A 22,703-nucleotide genomic window follows, 5' to 3' on the forward strand; every position below is an offset into this window, starting at 1 on the left:
TTCCTCTCCATTCTTATTTCTAATTTTAAGAGCCCATAAATGTTCACTAATTTTTCATTTACACTACATGTGAACATTATATATAAATAAAACCCCGAATATGATTTTAGACCAATAAATTGATAATTTTTGTGATTTAAAGCTTGCGTGTACTTATAAAATGTAGCCATTGTGATCTGTTGTGGCATTGTGAGAGAGTTTTAAGGGTTTGCTTGCATGATTTCTTTCTTTTTTTAAAGTGACGGTCAATCATCATTCATAAATTATCAACCCAACGACATCGCAATCTCACTCAAATTTCATTCAATTCTATATTTTGGCTATTTGTTTTAATAAAATGGATCTATATTTTAAACATGAATATCACAGCCATTTATAAAACCGAAAGAGTGAACAAAATGATATTATGAAAGGACCAATGCATAAGTAATATATTTTTGATAATGTTGGGGTTGATGTGCCAAAACTGCATTAAAATTTTTACTTTTAGAAGGACCACAGTGACAATTTACTGTGATTAAGAGAGTCATTTCTGTTATGCTGGACATTTAACCATTTCTATGAAAGGGATTAGCAACCTTTCATAATATATATATATAGAATTAAAACACATGTACTGAAAATGTACTGCATAACAGGAATAACCTGCATGTGTTCATATACTTCTGATTTGAAATGTTTTTAATCTGAATGTTGTTGCAAGACCAACAAAAGATTTTAATCCAGGAAAATGTCTTCCTACTTGCATTTTTAAACATCTACGGTTGTATAGCTCATCTAACCTTACGTCTCTGGGGAACAATCAATAATAAGATATTCTTAAATTCAAGTAAAATACATAGGCTTCATAGTCACACAACATGAAAACCCTCCTAGTATTATTTGCTAGAACAAGTCGGAGACTTGCTTTGAAAATCGCACACACAGCATCACAACTCAAGGTAAAATGACTATGACATATCAAAAATCATTTTCAGATGCAGGTGCACTTAACCTAATGAAAGCTTCAAAACCGATAGCAGAGTGTGAGATTGTACATCATTGTCATGTTTTTGACACATTCTGCATTTTGTTTCATGAACTGAAAATAGTGTTGTTCTGTGGAAACTGGAAATAATTTACATGATTATTTTTGTTGTGCCTCAGATTTGTGTATGTGTACAGTATATAAATTTGCTTCTTGTATAAACGTGTGTCTATAAAAGTCATGTGTGTAAATGTTTTATCCTTTATGTGACCACAAAAAGCCACTATATAACCAGAAACTAATGATAGATATTTAATTTTTACATGCTATTAATTTTCTATCTGTCACATAATGTGTATGATCTTTGTAATCTGTAATAAAATCATGCAAATCAAACTTTTGCAGTGTCTTTCACAAGAATAATTACACCATGTTCTATTAATTAGTGTTGAATATGCAAAGCAATTTTATCTATTTTATTTTATTTAATCTAATCTGACAGACCAAAGCAGCATTAAACTGACTGGCACCTCTCCAGATTCTCATCACTGGAGTTAATTACATTCACTCAGACAAAATTGAGGTGATGAATTATGAGGCGGGTATCAAAGTGCTCCTGTCTTAACGTCAGAGTGCTATTGGTTCAGGGACAACATTAACTCATATGCAGGAAATTATCAGCAGAGTCCATAATGCCCTTACAACTCTGGCTAGACCTGAGTAAGAAGAATGTATAAGCCAGAAAACAGGTAATAAAGACTTGAAATAGTAGGGTAGGAATAACAATAATGGACAAGAAAACTCTGGAATGGTTCTGCCAAAAATGAACATTTTGACTACTTACCCTCATGTCTTTCCATACCTGTTTGACTTTATTCATTCTGTGGAGCACAAAAGGTGACATTTTCACACATGTAATGGCCACTCTTTTCCATATAAAGAAAGTGATTAGGGATCTGGTTTCCAAAGCATCAAAACGACCAAAAGTTCAGAAAATAACAAGATCTTAATGAATTTACTACAGTACTTTAGCCAAATTTAGGTTCATTATAATCTTCTCACCTTATTGGCAAGGCTGCACTGTGTTTGGACATGTAATCGTCAATGATTGGTCAACTTGCACTGACATCAGAATTAACATACTGTATCTAAAGGCCCGATATTTGAATTTATGTAGATGAGCATTTTTATAGAATGAAAAAACATTTGTTTTCGTGTTCCACAAAAGATATAAAGTCAGGTTTGGAACGACATGATGATGACGGTGTTTAATTTTTTTGTTACTATTCCTTTAAAATTAAGATTCAGGGTAAGACAGCTTAAGCTGTAACGGGGGAAAAAAACATCTTGATATGATAGCTAAGAGAACAGGCTAGCAAATATCAAAGATTCAATCCAGCGTTCTCACACTAAATGTCAAGATGAATGTGTTTGATCATTATATAGCACTGACCTGGAACAGGAGGAAACGGAGAATAATGCTCCCTGTAATTGACACGGGTATATAAGTGCGGAGGATTTCATTCTCCAAACATACTTTGGAAAAAAACAACGTGTTGAGACACTAAACTTAACAACACAAACAGACCTTCTATCTGAGCTTGAAAATGGTGCAAAGAAGTTCAAATGGTTTTCCTCTTTGTACAGTACTAAAAACCAAAATGCACAAAATTATAAAAACAGGAATATGCAGAGGCTTATCAAAATAGTTTTCCTTCTTTCGATATAAGTTAAGGATAAAAAGTGTGCATTCACTCTTCTAAAAATAAAAGTCTCTCAGCCTATTAAGACAGCACAGTCCATTTCAGGATAAAGCTGAGAGGGTGTGAGGGTGGAGACTAGTGCACTTGTACTGTATCCGCTGTGCTGTGACGGACAGCTGTTGCAGATTCAGGGGGATCCTAAGACTGGAACATGGCACTAAACTGGGCTTGAGCTTCACGCAACTGCTTGAGCATCAAAGAGCTGCTCAGTCCACGTGCACAGTTCACACGCACCAAACCTGACTGCCCACCTGACAGGATCCAGTTGTATGCATCCATGTTTGGGTTAAAACGGACCTGAGAGAATAAAAACACATTTTCTTAAAGGGGACATAACACGCACAGTTTCTGCCAATCTCATGTTAATCTTGAGTACCTATAGCATAGTATTGCATACTTCATAGCACCGAAGATTCTTTAGTTTCATCTCATTTATAGAAGACAGATACAGCTTTATGATTCTCTGTGAAAACAGCCGAGCTCTTGGAGGCGTACCGTGGGCGGAGCTAAGAGTCATAAGAATGCAAAGAATTATGGGAACTTGCGTCCACTCTTCCCATAATCCTGGGTTCTTTGGGAAGCTGAACATCTTTATCTTTCCTTCACAACCAAAATACAAACCCTGGAGGAGTGTATTTAGCATAGAAATACTCCGTCGTACATCCAAATAGTTAGGGTTAGGGTCTAAACTTTGGCCATGTTTAGCATGAGAATCCAACTCTTTAACAGTGTTAAGAACTCAGAATGGTTGAAAATGCATTAGTTGATTTGACAGCACTAGTATACTGTATACATTATTACAATTTTATTATATGCATTACAAAAATTTAAAAATTTTATATTAACACTTTCCAGTTCATTTTTCATATTTTACAAATTATAATATCAGCATAACATTATGAGTGAACATTACATCAATAAAATTCAACTGGGCATTTATTATGACCCTTCTAACTATTCCTTGTAGAGCAGTCTTATTCAGAAAAACTCCCCTTCTCAATCTACACAGTCTGCTTTCCTGCTCTCCTCCCATCATCCACTCTAGATCCAGAGTGACATTTACTTAACTTTACAGGCCATTAGCTTCCGTCCATCTGGCTTAACTGTCAGCAAACCAGCCGCTCTTTCTTTCTCTTTCACTGGGCTGTGCAAATACAGCAGTGCACTGACACTGCTACACATAACTATTGCTTATCTAAAACCAGTAACAATACAGCTAATACAGGTTCAGTCTACACAGGGTGATTGTTGTACAGGGTGAACATATTTAGAACTAAAATCTTATATTACATGGTGAAAGTATAAATTATTATTATAATTTTTTTACATAGCGCTCTTGAATACTTGATTTTGATTGGTCTATGGCAGACCCTGTGGTCTAGTAGGTTGTCAACTACTGCTAAAAATTCTCCTTGGGTTTCAGACGTTATCCTGACATAAAGCATGCATTAAATGCATCTGGCATGCAGATTGTCAGGTTATTTCACAGCTCTACATTGATAGGGTGCTGTAGGTGTCAGTGAATGCCTCAGCTGCGCTTGTGTGCTGCTGTATAGATAAATGCAATCTCACCTTGTAGAGCGCGCTCAGTGGCATCTGGTCCACTTTAGCAACACCTTTGACCTCATGATGGTGCAGGTGCTTCATCATGGGCCTAGTTTCACTCTTAGCAAAGGTCCCCTGAGATAGAGAGAGTAAAAAACAAAAACAAGGTGTGAACTCCCACACCAGAGTTAAGTGACCACTAGATAAGTAGACATAGCTTTACTGTTCCCACGATTATTATAGTGGGTATCACCGACTACTTCACATTACAATCCATGTCACATTCAAAATGTCACAATATCATAATTAGATCACTACTGAAACCCAGCACATCTAGTTTCAATCTATCATCTCGCAGTTTGATTCAAAAAGTAAAGTTGAACGTGTATACATTTTTCTTTTTTCCATTTAATGCTGCCCTTCAGGAGCTACAGAAGATCCTTACATATTTCCCAGAAGACAAAATAAGTACAATTTACCATAATCTCTATATTTGAAAAGCATGGTAAGCCTAAATAGATCGTAGAACCATTGGCACCAATGGTTTGTTCAATCAACTTTGCTCACAATGCTTTTTGAGAAACGCAACCCTGGCCTGTTCCAGACCGTGGCCTTAAAGTGGACATGTGCAGTGTGCCGTGGATGGACAGACGGATGGGGGTGGAGCGCTGGAGCATGAGATAGCAGAACAGATGGAGCATCTATGTGATGGGGGGTAGGCCTCCAGGCAGGCATGACTTTAAATTAATGAAGGGTGCAGAACTTAATCAACATATTAAACATATGATGCTGGAAAAGAGAGAGAGGGGTGCCACTATGGTAACATGCAGATTGCACTCATGGGGTCTCCTGCACTCACTCAGGTGTGCTGGGAAAATAGCTAAGCCAATAAATCCAATCTGGCCATGGCACCTGCACAGCCTGTGTGTAATGATCTGTGGAACAGGCTGCAGTACAAAGTCGCTATCACACACAGCTCATACATAAAGAGCTGCTATCATATTCACACATTAAAGAGGACACTAATGGATTTTTACATGGTCTTGCAAACACATACATAGCAGTCAACATTTTACACATGAAAAACATACAGAAAATCAGAAGCATATTTTCATATCAGCACGTCCTTCCCACTTTCAGCAATTTACACCCATTTTACTGAACTATAAAGGTTCCAAACCCACAAGACTTTAGTTAATCTTCTAAACACATTTTTTTACGAAACCTGAGAAATTTTTGTCCTTCCATTGAAAGTCTAAGTAAAAAAAATAAAAATACCTAAAAAAAAGACACAAAAAGGTCATAAAGGCGTCAAAAAACTAATCTATATGAATCAAGACGGTCTAATCCAGGTTTTGTGAAGAGATACAATCCCTTTATATGGTGAACAGATTTATTTGAGGCTTTTATCTATGTATGCGTGCTTTCACATTAATAAAAGCTAAAATTATATAAAGCAATCATATCTTTTCAGAAGACTTGGATTAAATGGCAAGATATGGATTAATTTTTCAACGCCTTTATGAACTTTTTGGATCTTTTATGATTTGCTTACCTGGTTTTTCGTTGGAGGGACAGAAACTTCATCAGGTTTTATTAAAAATATTTTCATTTGTGGTTTGAAGGTTAACCAAAGGCTATGGGTTTGTAATGGCATGAGGGTGAGTAAATGATGCCAAAATTGTAATTTTGGGGGGAACTGTGTGTCAAAAATTTAGCCAGTCACATAAAATGACACCTCCAGATAAACCTAATATGGCCAGCACCAGCCTGCTTTTCAATAAAACAGCTATGAATATTAATATTAAAATAACCTAATTTTCTGTAGCTCACAATTTAGAGCATGGCAATAGTATGTGTTCGATTCCCAGGGAAACCAAGAACTTATAAAATGTAAATGTGTGCCCTTAAATGAAGCATAACTTGCTTTGGATAACAGTGTCTACCAAATGCATTATCTGAGATCTATACTCCCATAATCTGATTTCCTACATCAATTCCTAATCACGGAGACCTTGACAATGATGGAATTAAACAATGACTGCACAAAAGTCTTTTTTTTGTGTTTGTTTCTCACCAGGTCCAAGTCATGAAAGTGGAGATAGTACTTTCTGATTGCTCCTTTGTAGCTCAATGGCTCCTTCCTAGGATTACTTGCAGCATTTTCCACTTCCTCCTCTTCCTGTTCCTCATCTCCAGGCCTCTGACCGGGTTCAAACTGGATCATGTCAGTCCTGTACACGGACTATGTGGGTTGAACAAAGTAGTCAATGTTAATTCAAGGTTTGCACATGTGGGAATTTAATTAATGATAAAGAAACTTACATATCTCCGTCGTCTAATACAGCTGGGATCGGTGTCCATTTCAGGAAGCAAACTAAATAAACAATCTCCTCCATTGTCGGCAATGGCAAAAGTATTTATCCAGTCAGACATCGAAAGGCTCTGAAAAAAGTTGTTTTGTCATCATTAAAACATTTTGTCAATACTAAACCATATAGAGATACTGTGAAATGTCTACATACCCAAATAGTGGGTTTTCTAGAAACCACAAAGTAAGGCTTGATTCCAAAGTAACCTGAATCAAAATAGTGAACTCCATGTTGTCCAAACCTACACATAGCAACAGAAAATGATGATTTAGTAAAAATATGATTTTAAAACCTCATACAGTATATTCAGAAGAGCAAAATGTTTGTGGACTGACGTAGCAAAGCAACACTCTGGAGCCATCAGGATGCCGCTCCAAAAGAGGGGCCAGTACACTTCAGGGGACAAGCAGCGCTTTACTGCCAGAAGAGGCACGTAGGTTTTTCTCACATCCCACATTTTTGCCATGCGGTCATCTCCGACTGTCACCAACAAATTACTGCCAACAACAGAAGACAGAAACATAATATAATTCCTGCTTTTTTTATACCTCATCACAATTAAAGAGAGATATACATACACACACACATATATATATATATATATATATATTTTTTTTTTTACTAGTATTCACACTTCAGAAATGCAAGTGATCTTGTTAATATAACTAGCCACATGCTCTACAGTTACACTACATTTCAAAAGTTAAAACAGTGTTTTGAAACATATTTATCAATTTTCTATTTGAATAGATTTAAAAATGTATTTTGAATATTGCAAATGACAGAAAACTTATTTATTCCTGCGATGGCAAAGCTGAATTTCAGTCCATTGTCCAACATTATAATATGCTGTTGGTACTCAAGAAAAAATATTCCTTGATCAAGGCTGAAAACATTGTGCTGCTTAATATTGTTGTAGAAACCGAGACATTTTTTTAGGGTTCCTTTGATAAACAAGAGAAAAAAAAGCATTTATTTGACATATACATTTTTTGTAACATTATAAATGTCTTTGTCAATTTTGATCATTTTGATGCATCCTTGCGGAATAAAAGTATTTATTCTTTAAGAAAATCCTGTTGAACCCAAACTTTTGAACACTGTCTGATTTGTATGGCATGAACTATCTCTGGAGCAACTATTCAGATAACTGAGAATATTCTGAGAACTTTAGATAATGTCCTTGCACGATTCTCTCAAAGTTGTGAACAAAAATTCTTCCAGTAAAGCTAACAGAATATTTGTTCAAAGTTATCTGTCTTTAATAACATTGTCAAAACGTCAGCACAAGATTATTTATACATTATGAACAATTTTAATTGAACATTCAAAACATAGCATTTTTAAAATGTACTAATTCACTAGCACTAACACTTAAAAATAACATTCCCATAACGTTTGTACAGTTATGAAAATGGAGCATTCCCTTAAAGGGTTAGTTCACCGAAAAATGAAAATTATGTCATTAATGACTTACCCTCATGTCGTTCCAAACCCGTAAGACCTCCGTTCATCTTCGGAACACAGATAAGATATTTTAAGATATTTTAGATTTAGTCCGAGAGCTCTCAGTCCCTCTATTGATAACCTATGTATGGTATACTGTTCATGTCCGGAAAGGGTATTAAAACATCTTCAAAGTAGTCCATGTGACATCAGAGGGTCGGTTAGAATTTGTTGAAGCATCAAAAATACATTTTGATCCAAAAATTACTACTTTATTCAGCATTGTCTTCTCTCCCGGTTCTGTTGGGAGCGCGTTCAAGACGCTGTTGACGTGTTTTCTGGTGCGCCGGATAACAAAAATAACACGTCAGCAGTGTCGTACGTCAACTGTCACAGCAGTCGCACTCACAACAGACCCGAGAACGACATGAGGGGGGAGTCATTAATGACATAATTTACATTTTTGGTGAACTAACCCTTTAATGTTGTCTCTAACGTTTTTTAAACATTTAAAAAACTAGACATTATTAATGCTTTGAGCTGGGTTGAAGTTAAGTGCTTACAACATGTAGAGATCAAACTAGTAAGCTTCTAGTTGCAAGCCTTAACCACTACACCACACCATTCCAAAAAAGAAGAGGAATCAAGGCTGCTGTGAGCTAGCGTCCTGTCGATTATCTGGAAGAAAACGATGTCAATTCAGCATGTGTACTTCTCTACACCTCCAACCCTCTTGCTTGAATGCTTGGAATTTTGTGCATTGTGTACAAATTGCAACACCTCAGGGAAATGACACACAGAGACTCTTCTGCTTTTTCTGAGGTTGAGGTATATCTGAATTCTACACAAGCGGTCACGTTTTGAGAGTATAAAGAAGAAGAAAAAAATATCCAAACACAAGAAATCTCCACTTGATTTCACGAGCCCCCTGTGGTGAGTGGGAGAGGATGTCATTTTCTAAATGAACTTCTCTAATGCCACTTACAGGAGCCTCTTATAAGGTCACACTGCTTTAAATGTAAGTGCTAAGAGCAGGCTGCTGAAACAACCTGATTGGAATGGTAATGTATTTGATCTAGACTGCTTATCGGTTACTAAATGAGAAAACTTAATGGGTGGACTGTATCATAGCATGAATATCATTCAGCTAATGTCACACATGAAGATTTAAATACACTATGAATAACAATCAAATAAATAACACTGGATGCGACAATCAAATATATCAGGCATTACAAAAGGTGTAGTGGTCGACCGATATTGTTTTTTTGAATGCTGATATCTTGGAAAGCAGGGTCGATAGCCAATATGTATATGTATATATATATATATATATATTTTTTTTTTTTATTATTATTATTAATATTTAAGAAATTTTACATAATTTGACAATGGATTAAAAAATAAATGTGTAATATAAACATACTTATACTTTAGATGACAACGTATTTTTCACAAATAAATAAATAAATAAATAAATATTTAATACAAATATAAATAAAAAGGAAGTAACCACTGTAACCAAAAGGGCACTCAATATTCTGGGAAGTTTGTGTGCATTGGGAATCATATTTTTCAAATAAAGCCAGGGTAACTCATTTCACATACAGCACACAGGGAAAATAACATGAAAATGACAGTGGGCAAATGCATAAAGTGCAGCATAATTTGAAATCACAAGTTTTTAAAGTTTAAAGCATTCAATTCACACAGACTGACCATCACACAGAGAACACGCGATCATGCTGGATAAAAATGCACACTTCACAAGATCTCACAGCTAGATTTGAATAGAAGTTTGCAAGGTTTGTGAAATTAAATATTCATTAGCCATTCAAAGATTTGTTTAAATTATATAAATGCATATTTGCTTAATGCTGTATTGTAATGTTTGCCTTTCTATTACTAATAATATAAAAAGTAACTGTTATAATACTTTTTGTATACATGTATTCCTTGTAACAGTTCTATGATTAGTAGATATACTTCTAACTGTATTAGACAGAACTCTTAACAATGACAGTAAACAAGAGAGAATTTGAGCACTGTGTGCACTCAGGCGCTGCCTTTCTCATCGCTTTCAAAATAAAAGTCCCGCCTCAAACACATCAGCCAAGCAGAAAAACGTAGTATCGTCCGATGAAAAATGCCAAATATCGGTTTTAGTGGTCAACCACTAAAAAGGTGTTAGCATAACAATATTTTCACAGTTTATATTTTAGTAATATCAAGAATCTCCTTTTTAAACAAATTTATGCTAACGTTTAAACCAATTAAGATTTTAAATGTTTTTCTCTTATGCTAATCAGGGCTGCATTCATATGATAAAACAGTAATATTGTAAAATATTATCAAAATCTACTTTCTATTTGAAAATATTTTGATATGTAATTTATTCCTGTGACTGTAAAGCAGAATTTTCATTGGAAATTACTCTAGTTTTCAGAAATCATTCTAATATGCCGATTTGGTGCTCAAGAAACATTTCTTTCTATTATCGATGTTGAAAACAGTTGTTCTGCTTAATATTTCTCTGAAAACCATGACACTTTGTTCCAGGATTCTTTAATCAACAGAAAGTTCAATAGAAAAATCTTAAAATACTACCAATCAAAAAAAAAAAAATTAACCAACCTCAGTCTGTCTAATCTTACAAATGATGCTACACTGATGATTCTTACCTTGAGGCTCTGCACCAGCACAGGGTCCTGATGTTCTCATCATGAGCATGGAAACAGTGGTAAGGGTAGAGAGACACACCACCATCTGGAGACCTGACCTTCAGTAGCATAGATTTACTAGCAAGATCCCACAAACCAACCAGACCTGGAAAAGAGAAAGTGAACAGAAACACAAACATAAAATACTGCAATATATATATATATATATATATATATATATATATATATATATCTCTATCTATATATATATATATATATATATATATATATATAAACCAAGGTATTTACAATTAGACATTTTGTTTAGATGAACAAAGAGTCCTATAGGCCAAATATATGAAATCACCATCATAGAAGCCAGCAGCCAAGAGGTTATGTGGCTTGACGTGGACCCAGTCCATAGCAAAGCACAGACCACTTTGACCTTTATGATCTGCCTGGCTAGAGCCCATCTTCAAAGTCAGAACCTTCTTCACCTGCACAAACACAACACAATAAAACAGATCATATAACACTGATCTAGAATACAAAATCCATCTGTAAAGATGAAAGAATTAATGGGGTAAAGCATTATATATATATATATATATATATATATATATATATATATATATATATACACACATACACACACACACACACACACATACATACATACATATACACACACTATTTATATCTATATGCACAAATTATAATATATAATTAATAAAGTAATTTCATTCAATTTCATGATAATAACAATTTAAAAATAGCTATTTAGTTCTGCCATCGTCCAAAAAAGTTTGAATTAATCCTCCTCTCTGCACTTAACATTTCGTTTGAGGGGCTCCTTCTACCATGACAGCTAATTTCCCTAATATCATCTCTTGGATGTGTGAAACCGTTATGTAGACTGCCCGTAAAACGGCCCAGAGGAGCCATAACCAGAACAGTTTTAGTGAAAAGTCACTTCAGCTGTGAAATTAAGCTACAGTGAAAATTACACATCAGATTTGAGCAAACCTTCCAATGATCTCGTGCAATTCATGTCAGATACTTTCAGTCTAATGCAATGAATGTGTAACACTGTGTTGAATGAAACAAAGACAGAAGTCTTATCTGTGAGAATAAGAGGCATGCTAGCGAAGTGGATATTGACCTACCCGGCATATCAGCGGTGCTTGGCTGGTTTCACCTATTGAAAAGCACATAAATGTATTCAATGGTGTGCACTTACAGATAGGAGCATTACTAGTCAACACATGACTGCATTTAATCAAGAAAAACAATCAAAGGGACAAGGATAAAATGACGTGCTTATTTGAAATAAACTGAAGTGTAAACAAGCAGCAGTTCAGCTTAATATCATCATTTAAAGGGGTCATTCAAAGGACATTTGATCTTATACCAGAGTTTATTATTATTTTCATCACAAATAGCCATGATTTAGCTTATGACAATTTTTCACTTGGTCTCTTGGACCATTAGAATTAAATGTGCTGTTTTTGCTACTTTTGCTTTAAGACTTGTGTGTAAACTGCCTATTTTCTAAATTTCCTAAAAACTACAAAATCTGGAAGTCTGAAACAGATGTCTGTGTATATATATGGTTTATAAGAGTGTTTTTTTTTTGAGTGCAAACTGTTAAAGCACTGCTAAATAACACAACATCACAACAAGACAAAGAATTTCAAAGTTCTTTAAACAGGGATTCATATTCTTAATAAACTGACAATCTAAAACAAAAGGGAAATCCTAGAGGTGGTGAATAGAGTCACGTGTATGAAAGTGTGTGTGACTGTGGACAGGCACTGTGTGTGTATATAAGAGTGCAAAAGTGATATATAGCTGCATGACTTTAGGTTGGAGCCGTACAGAGCGGTGACGGGTCGATCAGGTCGATAAAGCATCCTACCTATGATCCACTCATTCTGGCAGCATGGCAGACAGCCCTGACCAGGGGCCCTTTTTCTGGACTGACTAAGGTCTTTTTGATTGACAGGCCCAGAGGGAACAGGAGTCAGGTATTCGGCTGTAATTCATGACCTCAAACACTAACAACTGCATTGCGATGCATCTTTTTTGTCATTTCAATTATAGATCATTGCCTGATGAAAAAAAGCCAGTAAATTATCTAGGAGTCTGCGTCTCTCTAGTCACCTCTTCACGGGACACGCTTTCACTTCAGATAAAACCGATTTATAATTATCTACCATAAAACCTCCATACCTGAGAACTTAATAGGAAGCGGGAATGTGGTTAACCATTTTATCTCTAGTCTTTTTAAACTTCCCATAATTGCTACTGTGGGTTCTTTTCGATTAATAAACAAACCAATAATCAATCTACAGTACAAAAATGTTTAAATGAATGCACATGTGCTCTATACAATACAGTGATTTGCACAAAATTAGAAGAATAACAAATTAACAAAAACCTGAACATTAAACAAAGACAAGAACAAAAAAGCAATAAAAAAACGAAACAATACAAATTAATAAACAAAAAGATAAAAAAGCTAAATTAAAGATAAAATTAATAAAACAAACAAAAAGTTAAATGATAAAAAAAACATGTTCCTTTATATTCAAAATGCACAATAAATATTGACAAAACTAAAAAATACATAAAAGAAACAAATACAAATAAGACAACACACAAAAAAATAAAATAATAAAAAACAAAAACAAAATAGAGAACAAGCAAAACACTCATGCTATAAAAGCCAAAGAGCAGGACTGAGGTCAGTGTGAAGGATTGTACATTCAGTAATGAAGGTTAGTTCCCTGTGGGTGGAAAGAGTTCTTGACCAAAGCTCATTGCCGGGTCACTGACCAAAGAGTGATTCCAGCAAGAACCACAAACAGTCTGTCAACAGAAAACAGTTTCCGAGCTCATCCCCTGGCCAGTGGGGAGATGTTAAACTGGTGGAGTGTGAGAAGCAATTTCTGTGGTAATATCAGGAGAATACAAGGGGAATAAAAGAGCAGCGAGAGAAAGAATAGCCTTTGAAAGGTCATACAGCACTTTTTTAGTTGGACAATATCCACTCTATCATTCAAAAACTCATGCACATTCAACCAGGATTTCGTTCTCTTAAATTCCCTTAAGTCTCCACTAAGAATCGACGCTAACAGCTTCAGTCCTTTGAGAAAGAGATTTTTAAAGAAACCATTTGTCACATCCGAACTGCTCCTTGTGGCCTCAGGAAAGTGTCATTAGGAAATCATTAAAGCTTAGAGTAGGATCAATGAATTAGAAGCACACAAACAGAGAGAATACTACACTAGCAGCACTGAAGAAACAGACATGGTTCATTAATGAACGTGGGCAGTTGGTTTCTTATCTCTACTGGAGCAGGGGCCGAGTCTACCTCACAGAGGGCCCCAGAGGGACCAGAAGGATGGACCATATCATTACTCAATAACTAGAGAAATCTAGTACAAAAGAGGACAGTCTGAATGATAAATAGTGTGGATGGCAATGAAACGGCCTTACTAGTATATTCAGGGTAGGGGAAAGTTTATTACTCCTACTGTGTTATGAGGATGAGGATGTGCATGACATTGTATTTGAAAAAAAGTTAATTGTTTATGTTTATATATATATATATATATATATATATATATATATATATATATATATATATATATATATATATAAAATCTTGCATGAAATTTTCAGGTTTTACATGTCCATTTTTGATTAAACATTTTGAAAAAACACAATATTTATTGAAATGGTAAGTTTTTGTTATTTAAATTATTTTTTCTTTATATTTAGATAAAGAAATTTTATATTTAGATTTAAATTATATAAATCCATAAAGCCACTTGTGCTGCTTTTTTATTTTTATTTTATTTATTTATTTTGAAACAGCATTTATTTGAAATAGAAAGATTTTTTTAGCATTATGTCTTTTCTGTTACTTTCAATAAATTTAATGCTGAATAAAAGTACTAATTTAGCTCTCTCAAAAAAAACCTCAAACTTTAGATTATTTGTATTTTCAGAAATGTTTTTCAAATATAACATTTTATTCAAAGTATAAAAAATGTATAAAATAGTATAAAAAAAAAGTATAAAATATTAATATGAATTTGAGATTATTAACAAATCAATTAAGAATATAGTAAACACAATTTTGCATTACTGTATCATGAAACGATGTATTATATTGTAAAATAATGATTTCACCGGAGGTAAAGAGTGCTCTTAGGCACAACACAAAGAAGAAATGTTTCCATCATGTTTAAACAAGACTGCTACACGAGTTACAAATTAGGTCTCAGTGGTATAATGGAAAGAGTTAATGGTTCGCTTCTTACCAGGTTCAAACCTGCAAACTTTCAATTAGTAGCTTTGATCTTTAACAAGCCGACTACATCACTCAGTATAAATATATTATCTGCTCTTGAGATATGATGGATTGGTAGGCTGTATGTTCAATCAATTAAATTATGATGTGCATTTATCATGTTAACCCAAGGCTGGCATCTGGCTACAGTCAGTAAACACAGTAGTAGCAGATCAATACTAGAGGTAGAATGCCACACACACTAGTGTGTCTCTCTCACTTTCTTACATCATCATTTGTGATTGTCAAAAGGGTTTTTATAGTTAGACCAAGTCTATGGTACCTACCTCCCATGAAATGGCTGTAATTTGAATTCTGCAACATCAAAAGCAGCATAATATAACAAAATGCTTGCTATTCACGTTTCTCGCAAATAATTTTATTTAGTCAGAATACACAGATATGTTTGAATGGTCATTGGAAAAATATGCTTTTTTGCTTACAGAATGGTAAACAGCTCATAAAGCAGACTCAGTTAGGTGGAGAGATCAGTATGACTGCAGATAAGCGACATTTCACTGCTGTGAAAAAGGGGGGCTGCTAATCAAACGGCTGAAGGCAGTGAAACTCAAATAGGCACTAGACCCTCTCTTCTTTTTTCCAGCTCTCTCACTGTGACTGTGATGAATGAGAAGGCCTGGGAGGATAATCTTTTGAAAACACACACACACACACTAGAGATAATGTGTTTTTAAAAGAATGAAAGAAAAGAGGAAAACAGGGAATGATGCAGCTGATGGCAGGTCATCAGTCTGTTCCCAGCACTCCCTGAGGAGAGGCCATTGTGAGCTCCCATGGGACAATCAGCCTATGCTGGCCATAATTATTATATTATATATATATATATATATATATATAATCAAGCGCAAGGTTGGGGGTTCGATTCCCCGGGAACACAAGATATGTAAAAATTGATAGCCTGAATGCACTGTAATAAGTCGCTTTGGAAAAAAGCATCTGCTAAATGCATAAAGTTAATTTTAAATTTAATTAAATTTTTTTATTTTAGTTTTAAATTTAATTATTATTTAAATAATAAACAGATATATTATTATTATTAAATGAATGAATGAATGAATGAATAATAATACACAATTATTATTTCGATATCAACAATAATAAGTATTTAAATAGACATATATTGTTATTATTAAACGAATTAATTATAATAATAAACAATAATAAAAATATATTAATTATTTAAGTAATAAACAGATATTATTATTAAAGGAATTAATTATAATTGTTCTTTTTATTATAATTTGATCAATTCATCCATTCATTCAATAATTATATATATATATATATATATATATATATATATATATATATATATATATATATATATATAAAATAACTATTGTATTATCATTATCATATCATTTGTACAAATAACTACATATTACTGATCATTACTTATTATTATTTTTAAATTAATGAATGATTAACAATTATTTTTATTGTTCATATAAACATTTGATTTGACCAATTAATCTTTTTATTAATTTAATACTACTACTAATAATAATAATAATAATAATATTTATTATTAATAAATATTATTATTAATTAATTAATTATTAATATTATTAATTTCTTCCAGACTTTCATGGGAAGTCTTGGCCTAATGGTTAGGGAGTCGGACTTGCAAGCGAAAGGTTGTGAGTTCGAGTCTTGTGCTGGCAGGAATTGTGGGTGGGGGGAGTGCATGTACAGTTCTCTCTCCACTCTCAATACCACGACTTAGGTGCCCTTGAGCAAGGCACCGAACCCCCAACTGCTCCCCGGGTGCTGCAGCATAAATGGCTGCCCACTGCTCTGGGTGTGTGTTCACAGTGTGTGTGTGTGTGTGCACTTCGGATGGGTTATATGCAGAGCACGAATTCTGAGTATGGGTCACCATACTTGGCTGAATGTCACTTTCACTTTTTTATTATTAATAAATAAATAAAATAAAAGCAGTTTAACGGTTAAGCTTCAATTAAAAAAAAATTAGGAAATTGCATGTGTTCTGTTTTAAACTGTTTTCCAATATTTGTGAAAATTAGACAGATTGGCATTTGTTTAGTGGTAATGGGAAAATCCATTACAGTTCTCGGCTTGAGGCTCTTCTATCTTGTGCTGCCCTCTTTTGGAAGGACCATCAAATTGCACATTAATTCACTGGGAGTTTCTAAATTATGAGTGACCATATTCCAGCAGAGCAGGGATCTTCAACCCCACCCCTCAGAGCTGCCCTCCTGCAGATTTCAGGTCCAACCCTGCTCAGACACACCTGCCTGTTATTATCAATAAACTCTGAACACCTTGATTAGCTGCTTCAGGCTTGTTTGATCAGGGTGGGAGCTCAACTCTGCAGGAATGTGGCTTTTCCAGGAGCAGAATTGGACATCTATGTTCTAAAAAACAGCCTCAAGTGTCAAAGAGACAGAGAGTAAAAATAGTAAAGGAAAAACTAAAGTTTGACTTTCTTTGGAACAGCCATTTCAAGTGGACCAGAATGCTAATATATATATATAACCTTACTAAAGAAATAAGAAGCATAGGTTATGCATTTCACCAATTACTCGCCTTTACTCTGATGGTGTGCTGCAAGGGCTTCTGGGTGTGGAAGACTGTAGACACCAATGCTCCCATTAGAGAAAGCTGCTGCTAAAACACCTAATCTAGCCATCTGTGGAGCCTGAGAAAAACCAAAATACATTTACACCAATGTACACTGTATAAAAAAAATACAAATAAAATTAAAAAAACTTTCTGTTTTGCATAATTTTAATACAGTTGTTTAATAAAATGTTTCTCTCTTTGAATATTCTTTTTGGAACTTTTTGGTCTAATGTCATTTCTTACCTTTCTGCTGGTAGAGGGCAGCTCCCACACTCCCGCAGGACACCACCTTATATTCCAGATGCATCCGTCATCTATCGCCAAAGCATATGCTAGATGAGGAGCAGTCGAGGGCCTGAAGTGGGGAGAGAAGTCAAAAATTACTATTTTATTGTATAACCAAACATTTCCTCTTAAAGCCGATCTGTAAGTGTCTTATCTGGGTCACCTGCTTTTACACTCAAGATCTCCAATTCCCCACAGCTGTAGTAAGACGGGGCCTGTGTGCAGTTTGTTGATTTTGTGTTCATCATCCATGCCTTTGTGGCAGTAGATGGCAGCATACTGTCTTGTGGCCGCCCCGTCAGGACATGGGCACCATTCCAAAGACCGCACAGGACCCCCCACAAAGAAAAGAGCATCCCAACGCTCAGAATGATGTGGCAATGATTCAAACCTGCAGATTAGCATAAAACATAGGAGTATAGGAGTACACATACACTACTGTTCAAAAATGTGGGATCAGTTCTTTCTTTTTTATTATGCATTATTTAGATTTCCATTTAAAATAAATGCTCTTTTGAACATTCCAAAAACCCTGACAAAAAATGTATCACGGTTTCCACGTAAATATGATATAGTGCAATTTGTTTTCGACATGGATAATAATAATTAATGTTTCTTGAGCACCAAATCAGCATATTACAATGATTTCTGAAGGATCACGTGACACTGAAGACTGGAGTAAATTACATTTTAAAATACATTTGATATATTTCATAAAATGACTGTTTTTTCAAATGTATTTTTTTATCAAATAAATGCAGCCTTGGGGAGTGTAAGAGACTAAAAACATTGAAAAATCGTGCCAACCGCAAATGTTTTGAATAGTAGAGTGCTTTAAAAAAAATATATAAAAATAAAAATAAAAGCAGAGAGGTTGATATTCTACTAATTGAGGGTTTCCCTAACTGAGGTATGAACTACAAGGGGTTTGTGAGTTGATAAAAAGCTGTTTAATAAAAAATAAAAAATATATCATTTTGAAGTAAAAACATAAAAAAAGAAATATTTATAAATATTCTATTTGTTGATATGATCAACTATGAACTGTAGAGAATCATGCTTTTTTTTTTTACGTAAATGTGTTGTTAAATTATTCAAATATTATTCAAGTACAATCAGTAGGTACTACAAATAAATATTTTAGGTCAGTACTAATTGGAATTAATCGTAAACTAGTGATATCTTACCTCTTCACCGATTGCAGTTTGATCTGTCCCTTAATACTTTCCCGTGTAAAGGCAAAAGAAGCAGATTCCTTCTCTTGGGGCAAATATTTTTCAGCCTCACTGTTAATTAAAACAAAACAAGTGTTAAAATAAAGAAATTTACATTCCATTCATATTATGAGGTATTTAGCTACACCGATACCTGCTAGACAGGAAGTGCCAATCTTTGGCAGAAGGAATCCACTCTGGAAATGCCCAGGGGGAAAAGTTTTCATCCCGGCTGGTAAGAGCATTCGTGAAAAATGGACAAGCATTATCAAGACACAAGGGATACAAATATGAATTCTTACATTTTACATCATTGGTAGATGGCTTACAATTTTTTGGTCCTACTAAAACAGTTCCAAACAGTCTCCATGACATTTTTAGCCAATCCACTTGGAAGCGGACACTGCTTTTGAGCACAACACAATTAAATTAGACAACACAGATATGGAAAGTAATGTCAAAATCATCCAACAGTGCAAAATGTTTAGTTAGTATCGGATTATAAACTCACATAGTTTCCTCTGGGTGGTCTGCTGGATACTTTGGATACTCTGCGCTCCACGTTCAAGCTGACGTCTGGCTCTGAATCATCTTCTTCATCTTCACTCTCTGCCTCTTCATTCTTTCCTGGGGAAAAGTCCTCATCGTCATCTAAGTCGCTTTCATGATCTGGAATTTTTCTTTTCACCCCCCTTCTCCTTGGCGTTTTCGTTTTCTTGTCAGTGCCATCTACTTCACCAGATTTGGCCGTATCTTTCATGGAGGATTCTGATGGAGCACCAAGATCCTTGGCAAGATTGTAGAGATAATCTAAAGCACTAATCAAGATGGAAAAGAAAAACTGATTATTAACAACATCACTACAACATTTTAAATAGAGAGTGATGTGAAGACAAGCACAGCATTGCATACTGGGAATTTGTACTCTGCATTTAACCCATCCAAGTGTACACACACAGAGCAGTGAAGAATGAACACACACACACCTGGAGCAATGGGCCACACTGGGGGGCACCCGGTTGGGGTTTCGGTGCCTCGCTCAAGGGTCTCAGCTCAGTTAAAGAGAGAGCTATACATGAACTCCCCCAACATACAATCCCTGCTGGTACCGAGACTTGAACCCAAAACCTTTGGATTACAAACCCAACACTCTAACCTTTAGGCCACAACTGCCCCCACAGAGACAGCTAATGGCATCCTAATGAAATATAGCAAGTTTTTGTGTTGAAATGCAAAAGTACAAATGTGAGTTTTCTATTTGCATCTATGTTTTTTCTTCTAATAATAAAAAAAATTCTTATATAATTTTTTTTTTTTTTAAAAAGCCACTTTGTGAGTATTTCAACATTAAGATTGTTGCCTTATGTCTCCTAATCAGAACATGTCATCTGACCATTGATTATTCTTTAGAAAGATTACTCACTCTGCTGCAGGACTGCAATGAATTGTTTTCAGGAGATATAATAAATATTGCAATTTACAAATTGAATACACTAGTAATGTCTTCTAAATATATGTTAACACTGCAATTGTTTTTTTTCTGCATGTGACTGCTGTTTAACAAACGGTTTTATTGCAAGTGTTTGAACATTTTGCATATAGCATGCTGTGTGGATTTTGGGAAACTGGATACAACTGGAGAACATACACTTTCGCAGCTCTCCTCTTGGGCCGACCACTAGAAGTGAGTTCAGAGGTATCAGAGACTGCTGAACTGTCATGTTGTGGTGGAGTCTGTGGAACGATCTCCTTTCTTTTCCTTCTGGCGGGAGTCTTTGCCTTTGGTCCTTGCTTCTTTTGGTTTCCCTCTGTATTAACTGGGTCTTCCTGGTCCACGCCTGGGGGACCCTCAGAGCTAGGTGTGTGTCCTAAGAAGGACCAGACACAATAAAAAAAAAAAGTTTCAAATAATGATGTGGGAGTAAGATGCATTATTGATTAGAATATATATTAAATATATATTAAAAAACTAATCTAAAATATGAATTATAATAGTATCTTGATACAAATGCACTACTATAACAGAAATGTTCTTTGGCTGCTTACCAGGCATTTGCATCTCTAACGCTGAAGAGTCAAGAACTTCACCTGAATCCTGAGTCGCTCCTTTACTCTCATGGTTAATCGGTGCGGACTGGTCATCAGTGTCTTTTTCACATGGCAAACCCATTTCTTCGCCCTTCTGCTTGCCCAACTTCAGGGCAGCAGCAGCCATTAATACCTGTTCTTCCCCAGAACTGCTGCCAGCACTAGAAGTAAAGAAAAATTTTGATTTTATATGCAAATGTATATAAATATATATTCTGCAAGATACAAGTGTGTGTTCAAAACAGAATTCAAGCAATTTCCATGACAAAGTCAAAAGATACGTAGGCCGATCCAAAACCCATGGTATTATCACGACATCATGTTGGCACTTCTCTAGTGTGACACCAGAATAGTAGTAAAGTGCAGAAGTAAATCCACGCATGCGCAAAGTAGCGATGACAGACGACTTGCCTACAGCACATTGAGCTCACTCAGTTTTGCTAAACAACAATCAATCAAGTAATTCAAACTCCACTGCTGCAAAAAATAAATAAATAAAAAAAATAACATAAAATAAAAAACACATGACATAACGCTGTAGAAAGCTTCCGCTCAACATAAAACGGTCTTTAAAATAAACATATACTGCCTTCAGATATGTTCCTAAGACCAGTAACGTATCTTCTAAAATACAACTTTATAATAGTCTCAAAAGACTTACTTTCCCAGGCTAGGACAGCACAGGAAAGACATGGGATTTTTTCCCTGACTCTACGGGTTTTAACAGTGGCTCAGGATGATCAGTCACTCTTTCATTCATCCACACAGTATAAGATACACGCGGGTTCGAATCCAACTCACTCGACACTAGGAAATACTTACTGCGGTCAGATGCCAGTCACGTGCAATGTGTTCGTTCCTAGTTTCAAGACGTTTATATTCTTTCGTGGTGTACGGAAATGTGCTGATTTCCACGGCACTTTTGGCTAAAGCATTTTTGACATCAGCTTGCCGTCGCCGCCATGTTGTAACGCTCGCTTGCTCACTAGCGCCCCCTGTCCAGCACTGCCGCCACAGAGCTTTTAAACCTGCGCGTGATCCCACCTGACCGCGAGGTGCTATCAATGTGGTCCAGCAGAGTAGAGTACTTTATTATAATTTTTCACATGCACAACGTTAAAGAGGACTGATTTTACATTTGTTATTTATTTCTACTTTGTGCATACTTATTTTAATATCCATGTTTAAAGGAATATGTGAAGTTGTGAAATAAAATAATAAATAAATAAATTAACAATAGACAAGATTCATCAAAAAATTAAAATAATAAATAAATAAAAATAAAATTGTAGAAAGTATCATTGATTCCTCTTAAATATTAAGCAGCACTGTTTTTAATGTTGATAATAATATGATTTTATTTTAGCACCAAATCAGCATATTAGGATGATTTCTG

General features: G+C 35.0%; 1 protein-coding gene across 3 annotated transcripts; it reads right to left on the reverse strand.

Moving 5' to 3' along the window:
• Positions 1 to 2,565: 2,565 nt before the first annotated feature.
• LOC132092236 (general transcription factor 3C polypeptide 2-like) lies at positions 2,566 to 22,343 on the reverse strand. 3 transcript variants are annotated; one of them, XM_059498399.1, is made up of 19 exons: positions 22,130 to 22,343; positions 21,308 to 21,468; positions 20,868 to 21,087; positions 19,731 to 20,037; positions 19,549 to 19,625; positions 19,374 to 19,451; positions 19,193 to 19,291; positions 18,169 to 18,396; positions 17,964 to 18,075; positions 17,685 to 17,796; positions 11,920 to 11,951; positions 11,121 to 11,250; positions 10,775 to 10,919; positions 6,983 to 7,144; positions 6,801 to 6,888; positions 6,601 to 6,720; positions 6,353 to 6,520; positions 4,303 to 4,410; positions 2,566 to 3,027 (listed from the first exon to the last, which is right to left on the reverse strand). In XM_059498399.1, the coding sequence occupies exons 2-19, from the start codon at positions 21,432 to 21,434 to the stop codon at positions 2,869 to 2,871; spliced, it is 2,472 nt and encodes an 823-aa protein (XP_059354382.1). In that variant the 5' UTR covers positions 21,435 to 21,468; positions 22,130 to 22,343; the 3' UTR covers positions 2,566 to 2,868. The 3 variants fall into 3 exon arrangements, with proteins under 3 accessions (XP_059354382.1, XP_059354381.1, XP_059354380.1); XM_059498398.1 differs by having other exon boundaries at positions 19,549 to 19,622; positions 21,266 to 21,468; XM_059498397.1 differs by having other exon boundaries at positions 21,266 to 21,468.
• Between the last annotated feature and the right edge of the window lie 360 nt (positions 22,344 to 22,703).

Source organism: Carassius carassius, chromosome 18 (assembly GCF_963082965.1).
Source record: "Carassius carassius chromosome 18, fCarCar2.1, whole genome shotgun sequence".
In the NCBI taxonomy this organism is placed as follows: Eukaryota; Metazoa; Chordata; class Actinopteri; order Cypriniformes; family Cyprinidae; genus Carassius; species Carassius carassius.